Raw genomic sequence first — 8331 nt, forward strand, 5'->3', positions numbered from 1 at the left:
GATGGATGGATGGATGGATGTCCAGATATGCGGAATGGATGGACCAAAGTCTGGGACAACGAAGAGAACCTGCATGCCATCCTCACTCCAGCCCTCCGGAGTCTCAGCACAGCAGGCTCCCAGTGTCATAAGGACTCTGCACCCCAGGGTACTGTCCCTGTAGCTTCATGATGACTTAGACGAAGACTCTCTTCTGCAGAACCCAAGAACATCCTATTCTTTCTCACACCAGCCAGTCCTCAGTAACTGGCTAAAACAAAATACTGCCTATGATTTTCTTAGCAGCTCTTGCTAGTTTTAGCCACTGAGATTGTCTTAACATGAAATACTATTCACTATAAGCAACTTCAAGTGGGAGGAACCACTTAGCTGGGAAGGGAAGCCACCTACATACCCTGCAGTGCGAGGGTATTCCTCAGGCCAGTTCTTGGCACACCCCCACATCCTGCTCTACATGCCAAGCCCCCAGCCAGGTGGCCACCCCAGAGGAGACACAGCTGGCCAGGATAGCCATCATATTGGACCTTCAAACCTGATGGTCACCCAGCTTCTGTGGTCACTCTGAAGCCACTAAAGTACCAACTGTGAGTCTGGAAGTTTCCGGCCACAGTAGAAGGTGGTGCTTCCTGATCTTTCAGATGAACAAAATCACAGCTGACAAGAACAAAACCGAGCTTGCATCCCATGCAGCTTATCTGTTTCTCTCCGTCATCTTGGAGACAGGCACTCAATACATGCAAGGCATCGAATAATCTTCTCTTTTTTAGAGACAGGTCTCATTATGTGGCTCGGACAAGCCTGGAACTTGGGAGCTTCCTGTCTCTTTCTCAAGTGCCAGGATGGCATGGCAGATGGTGCCAGCAGGATGAGGCTTTCCCAGGGTGCTGTGCTGGGACCTAGGGACCCAAGCTCAGGGTCTCAGTTCTCAGGCGCTCTCCCACACTGTTCTGAAACTACTCGGACGGCCAGGGGGCGAAGCACAGCCCCATCCTGACTCCCAATGGGAGGGAAAGACAAGCTACAGGCCGAACTGAGGGCCTGAGCCAGGGTGCACAGGCTGGCCAGCTGGCTCCGGCAAGATTCCTTTATTACATAAACCTGGCTCAGTAAGCTCTAGTCACTCCCACCCCCTGCCTGACTCAGGACTCTGGACAGCTGTTCCACAAGCTCGGAAAATATGACACATGAACAAATGTTGCTGGGCAGCGAAGTTCCTTCCGGGCATGGCCCTTACCTCCCAGGGGTCCAATTCCTACCCACTGGCCAAGTCAGGCTATGGGGACTCTTGAACATGGCAGGCAGGGAGGAGGGAAGGGCAGTTAATTTAAGAGGCATTATGTCCGCTTGGCACGGATATGGGAAAGGTCTGAGTTTCCATGGGCAGTGGAGAGGCTAGCCCGTAGATAACTGTCCCCGTAGCTCTTCGGGGACAGCCTCCATGTTCCCTAGAGGTGGCTCTTACGATACCAGCAGACTGAACCAAAGAAGGTGCTCAGATTGGACTCCGGGAAACGGTCTTGCGTGCAACCCTTCCAGCCCCTCACAGACCCCAGGGAACTGGGCCCATGGTTGGCTCCATTCTCTGGATGGGAAAACTGAGCCTCTACAGTCCAGCTAGTGGTGTGGATGTCTGCTAGCCACGTTCTCGAGTTCTCTTCCGCCCTCCTTTTGTCTCCCACTGGACAAAGAAAAGAGAGAATTACCTTCAGGAGCTCCTTGGGTGGAGGCCAGGTGAGAGGCAAATGAGACCAAGATCCAGGCGAAGAGAAACCCCCTGGAGACAGGCAGACACAAATGCACAGGGCATCAGCTTCCGCCCTCACACCCAGATCCGGCTAGGGCGCCAGTTCCCTCCCATCCTGGTACAGCCTTCAAGGACCAATCAGACTGACTCTCTCTCCCAGGATGCTCACGGATCCCAGCACCCCAACAAGCTAGCAACACAATTTTCTCTTTACAGCAGAGTCTAAAGCCCTGTGCTAGATGTTGTGAGATCAGGAGTCCAGCCCTCCAGTCTATTCATCTGTGTTACAGCCTCAAAAGATCAAGACAGGCTTCTTCAGGCCCCAGGCTACGGATAACAGAGCCACAGCTGAAAGGCAGATGGAAAATAGAAGACCAGAGAAAGAGAAGACCCCTTCTCACGGCTCAGTCAGCAGCTGAGAGAGGAAAACGGGGGATTGGAGGATGGGGGCAGAGTCAAGCCAGGAGCCTCCAGGAGCAAACCTGGTTCCCTGTGACTTCCAGGCTGTGTGACTCCAGATGGGTCACTCAGCCTTCCTGAGCTCCTCCAGTCTGCGGTGTGGACTAACACACCCTCTCTTGCAGGCCAGATGCTTTGAAGAACTGACATGGCCCAGTCAGGGAAGCCCTCCCTTATCAATCACCTCCACCCCACTGCTGCGTGCGGAAAGTCAGTGGCTACTGCCATCATGGGCAGAGGTGAGGATCATATGTCACCTTCCTGTGGGAGCAGTCGCTAGGACACCCAAGCTACTCAGGGCATCTGATCCCCAGGAGGGCAGTGAGGAGGCTGGGGCATGTGGCCAGAGATGGCTGAGATGGTGGCTGGAAGCCGAGCTGGGTGACTGGGGAGTGGGAAAGGCTCTGTCTGGGGCAGACTGGCCAGGTTCCTCTTCCAAGAGTAAAATCAAGCTGGTGTGCTCCTGGGGACCAGGGCAATACAGGAAACCCAGGGATTCTGTCGGCAACCCTTGGCTCATTCCCTGCCAGGTCTCCCTACTTTTACACGTAGTAGGAGCTTGAATCAATGGCAAGCGGTGTGTGGCACCCCACCTGGGCTTGCCCACTCATGGAGTTCAGAGGACACTGGATGAATACAGATCATGCCAGTGACTGGTTTACATACATACATGACTCAGACATAGCCAATGAGATGTAAGCGGATAGCTGTCAGCCACTCCGGGAAAATATTGAAATGAATAGAGAGAGTTTACTACTGGCCTCCACGTGCTTTTGAATGAGGACACACAGTTCAGAGATGCTGCCGGCCACTTGGCGTGTGAGAGGTAAGGAGGCCCATGACCACACGAGGATGGCAGCAAGGGAACAGTCATGGGTGTTAATGCTTCCACCCCTACACTGATCTTTCTTGAGGTTTTTCAAAGGGGAATGACCACTGGCCCCTTGTTAAAATCAGGTTGGAGTAAGTTTTCGGTTTATTGCAGTCTACGGCTGACTGGGTGAAAGGGCCCTGGGATGCTGACATAGGCTCTTTGCACCTCCTCCAGCAGGTCTGAGCATGGGCGGCAGTAAAGGAACCACATGTACCTGCATGGTGCATGGGGACCACGTGGTGTAGCAAGACTCTGGACTTGAAAGCATCTTCCCAAAATTCCCCTCCCCGGCTCTACCTTCTTCCAGGTCCCCCTTGCCCTTTCCAGTCTGCTATCATTGCTAGGAGCTCTCCTCTTTCCTGGTTCAAACATCTTAAGTCTCACTCACTGTGGCTGACTGACAGTCAGAGTGCCCAGCCACACAGGGTTTGCCCTCTGCAAAGGATAGGGAGTCTTCCCCTCATGGTTGGCTTTCAAAAGACATGGGCAGCCTCGTGGCCCTGGAAACTGGGAACAGGCTACTTAGTTTTATTGGACAGAAAAGCCTGCACGGAAATGGGGCAGGTGCTTCTCTCCAAAGGCACCCCAAATTTACCACCATTCGGAGAAGCACTCTAGAAAAACAGTAGCCAGGCAGTCTGGGGCAAAGCCAACCTTTTCATCCAAGCTTAGAAAGCTTCCCCAGCATGCCTGGATCCCAAAAGCTCCCAGAAGTCCTGTGGACAAGAAACTGAGCGCCCAACCCCTGGCACCTCTCCTCAGTCCTTAAGTCCAGCAACGCTGTATCACATACAACTGTCTTAGATGTTGGGACACCAGGTGAGTGAGAAAAGGCACAAGACCTCCCCTCCATGTGTCCTCCGCGGTCATCTCTGGCTGTAGTATGGGCACTCTAGAGGGTAGATTAGAGGGCACTATATTAAGTTCTCAACGATGATACGGGAGATGAGTTGAGGCTTCGTCTGCTACTCAGCTGCCTAAGGCAAAGCTGCAGAAGACTATCAAAAACGCAGCTTGCCTTTGGGTTGGGTTTTTGTGCACATTGGAGGCTTAAACTTCATCACATCCCACTGATAACAGACTCTTGATGATCTCTAGGGACCAGAGTCTGTCCCTAATCATCATTCCGAAGAGATGGGCAACAAGAGCTGAGAGAGGGGACTTGCCCAAAGCCACACAGCCAGTCAACCCTCCCCTAATGGACCAATGTCTTACTTGTTTTCCCTAGAGGAGAAAGTGGGATCTTTTAGAGATCTCAGCGGGAACAGAGAAGCAGCCTGGAGCCCCGGAGACATCTATGTGAGTAAGCTCCAGCCTGGAAAGTTGGCTGCGGAAGGGAGGAGGCCCAGAGTGTGGCTACCGTTCCAGAGCTGTTTAGGCTACTGTTAATAACGCTGGTGGCTGCGCTGGCTCATGGCTTTGTTCTCCCTGACTTCTGTGTTCATTACAGCTCCCCGGGCCTTGGTTTGGACACAGAGGAGTTCCCTGGTATACAGATGATCAATGCATGAGGTCCACTCCCAGAAAGGGCAGCAGGCATCCCAGATACCAGCTACAAAGGATGGAGCTACAGATACACAGCCTGAACATGCAACCCTCCAGGGAGTAGCCAGCGGCTCCTGTCCTCTGCAAGAGGCCAGGCAATTAGTTCACCACACAAGGCCATTCCTGGTCAGAGACTGGCCAGAAGCTGCCTTCTGTTTGGATGGCTTTCCCTCCATACCTGTATCCTGGAAACACTGACGACTCAGAAGTCCCTCCCAGCTTCAACATTCACAGGGCTCCGAGGTCCTCAAACTTAGAGGGCATAGGAACCCTTAAGACAGGCAGTCCTGTGGATGCTGCATCCAGCTGTTCTATCATGGACTGAGCAGTGCCAGGGCTGGCTGGGAAGGACATTAGTCTGTCCCTGTCTCACCTGCTTCTGTGGCCTCATCAGACCCTACGTGCCCAAGACAACCACACCCGAAGTCCTTTTCCATGGGAACACAACACACACACAAACACACACATACACACACTACACACATACACACAAATACACACACAGAGACACATACACACACACCACATACACACACCACATACACACACATATACACATATATGCGCACACACATATGCACACATACACACTACACACATGCACACATACACACCCACCACATACACACACATATACACACGCACACATATACATATTCACACACTGCATACACACACTACACACATACACGTGCACACACATACACACACGCACACACATGCACACACACATACACACAGAGTCATCTGTCTGGACAGGATACATCCAGAACTTTCCCATTGACTCACACACCCATTCACAAAGTAGTGAGCACAGATACAAATAACAGCTGTGGCTTTCTGAGCGCTTAGTCTATGCCAGGCCAGGTCCAGGGCCCTTTCTGAGCAAAAACTCTCACAAAACCTTGCCAGCTGGGAGGGTTGGTGCTCACCTTGTGGATGTGGAAATGGGGAGCATAGAGGTGGGAGGCCAGGTTACACACACAGCATAGCATACAGAACTCGAACTCAAATTGCTTGTTGCTAGGTTCCTATGTTCTACCCCAAAGCCTACTTTCCATTGAAGTGAGCCCAGGACTGTTTCCTTGCCATTCATGACTGCCAGTGAACAGGATCCTCTGCATGCCAGACCAGGGCAGGCCATGGGGACGTCTGGAAGGTTCTAGGCACTGAAATCAGAGGAAGAAACTGCCAAGAAGGAATCAGGGGTGTGTGCTGGATGCAAGCAGAGACACGGGAAGGTATGGAGGATAGGCCTCCTCCGGGAAGATCCCAGAGGCCGATGCCTACTGAGCAGCAGGGTGAATGTACAGGAGGGAGAACTTCCCAATGCAGAAGCAAGGAGCTGGGGGTCGCAAAGCTGGAAGGCTTGCTGAAGCCTCATTGTGGAGTGGGTGCTCTCTGGCACCACCACACTGTCCAACCGCTGGCATCTGCCCTGGCACAGGGTCTCCCGGAGAAAATGAGTCATGGTGCGCTGTGTATGTGACTGTGTGTGGTGGGAGAGTCGGGGGGGGGGATCTCAGACAGCCAGCCTTTTCCAAGGCATGAAAAGAAGGGTGGCCTCATCCCCCTGGCTTCAGCTCAGAGGGGTGTTTCTTGAGCGGGTGGGCGGTGCTACAATCCCAGCCAGGCTCTCCTGGGAGCCCTAGAGCCCCGTAGGATGAAAGGACAAGCCCTGTGCCTGCGCTGCAGTCCACAGGGCCTCTCTGGACCGCGTTCCCCCACACACACCCACACGCAGTGACTGGATCCCTCACTCTCTTACAATTTCAGCACAAGCTGGGAATCCCAGCCGCGGGGTGCCAGCTGTACGCGGCCCCGCCCTGGAGATTCCCAGCCCCTCTCTGGCCGCGGTTCCCGATCTGTACAAGGAGGTTGGACTTGGTGATCTCCCAGGGCCTTTCCGCTCCCACAAGCTGGCTCTCACTCCTCACTTACGCGGGAGAGGGACAGGAACTGCAGGCTTCTCGGGAGAAACTGGGAAAGTCTGAGGCACTCAGACCCAGGCAGACACATTCACAGGCAGAGAGGTTAGGAAAGCAGGGGCGTGCAGAACCACAAAGAATGAGCAAAGAGCAAACGCCCGGACCTGGAGACCCAGAAACTTGACTCACGGGGCTGTAGAACCGGAGGCATGCAAGCTCGAGACCTATAGACACCGAGACTCTCTTCTTCTGCCCCATCCCCTGTTGGGCCCGCCACTCTGAGTGCCGCCACTAGCCTTCTTCGGATAGCCAGTCTGGCTCTGCACAGACCCTCCTTTGCTGGCTCTGGCCCTAACGGCACCGCGTAGCTCGATCTGGGGGCGCAGCCCGTTAACCCTTAGCCTTCCTGCAGGAAGCTACAGGAAGCTGACGTTCCTCTGCGAGCGCTAGCGTCTGGCGTGGAGGGGAACCCCAGACTCCCGTGCTCATCCGAGGCGCAGGAAGCTGGGTCACGGGCATCTCTGGGATAGTACTCACCCCCAGTGTCCTGCCACCGCTGTGCCTCGGGCCCCCCGTGCAGATCCCGTGCCCATGGCAGGCCCCTACTTCATACTCCCGAGCCCGGGGGGCAAGTGTGGGCGCGCCCCATGGGGCCGCCAGCCCCCTGCCGCGCCGCGCCAGGCCGGCTCAGAGCGCGCTGCCCGCGCACCCCCAGCGCAGCCCTGCGCCCAGAGGCACCGGAGCAGGCGAGCAGCACGGCCTCAGCTCCGCGGGCGCCCGCGCCAGGCCCATGATCCCAGGAGTCCCGGAGCCGCGCTAGCCCCTGCCTCGCTCTTCCACCGAAAAGGAAGAAGCAAGAAAAGGCAGAGAGCGAGCGAGCGAGCGAGCGAGCGAGAGAGAGAGAGAGAGAGAGAGAGACTCGAACTTTGGAGGTGGGCCGCTAAGAGAAAGAGGCAGAGAAAGGCCGGGCGAGCGCACGCGGAGGGCGGTGGAAGCTGCCTCCCCGTCGGCCTGGGGGAGGAGAGGAAAAGGAAGGATTTGGGGGAAATGAAGGCGATTTAAAGTCTCGGTCCGCCGCAGCTCTCCACCTTCGTCTCCTCCCCGCTCCCGGCCACCCTCTGCTGCCACCTGCTGCCCCCTGCCGGACGCAGCAAGGGATGCAGCCTCCGTCGCCTAGCGCGACCATCCATACATCCGAGGGGGACATGCTCCCCGCTCCTCCTAGTAAAGATCTCAAAACAGACAAGTGAAAAGGGGGCTGCTCCAGGTTGTTCAGAGATCCATCACAAATGAGGTTGGGAACGTGTGATTTATGACACTAAGGGTCCTCACTGCCGGTTGGTGGGGGACAAAGAGAACAACTATTCTTAAAAGGATCCCAGAGTTCCAGGAACACAGCTGGGACTTTGACTTGGCATCTACATTTCCACAACTGGCGTCTACCTTAACTCTCAACTATTAGCAGAAAGGTCGCACCCTAGATTCAGAGCTCCAGGAAGAACGCTGTGGGTGAGCGAGTGGATGCCTTCCTGCACCTTCACTCCTACAGCCTACCAGAGACGCCCCGGTATTCCACGCGACACACTCGGACACCCAGGCAGATTCTCAAACTCACAGCCACAACTTAGTCCTGAGGCTTCTAGCCTCTATAAAGCGATTCATACTGACTGGTGAGCGTGCGCACACACTCCCTCCCACAGGCACACTCCAAACACTCACACTCATTCTCATGCAGACGCAGCCACGCAATTATCTGAGCTCCCGCGAACCTCTCTCGGATG

At 54.9% G+C, this 8331-nt stretch overlaps 1 protein-coding gene across 2 annotated transcripts in view; it reads right to left on the reverse strand.

The window, feature by feature from the left end:
- Col27a1 (collagen type XXVII alpha 1 chain) overlaps positions 1–7431 on the reverse strand; it is a 118580-nt gene extending 111149 nt beyond the window's left edge. For both annotated transcript variants that reach the window (XM_026782238.1, XM_013348212.2), the window contains exons 1-2: positions 7088–7431; positions 1704–1774 (exon numbers count right to left, since the gene is read on the reverse strand). In XM_026782238.1, coding sequence (XP_026638039.1) covers positions 1704–1774; positions 7088–7143 — 127 coding nt within the window. In that variant the 5' untranslated portion in view covers positions 7144–7431. The remainder of the gene's footprint in view (positions 1–1703; positions 1775–7087) is intronic.
- Between the last annotated feature and the right edge of the window lie 900 nt (positions 7432–8331).

This window comes from Microtus ochrogaster, chromosome 10 (assembly GCF_000317375.1).
Source record: "Microtus ochrogaster isolate Prairie Vole_2 chromosome 10, MicOch1.0, whole genome shotgun sequence".
NCBI lineage: Eukaryota > Metazoa > Chordata > Mammalia > Rodentia > Cricetidae > Microtus > Microtus ochrogaster.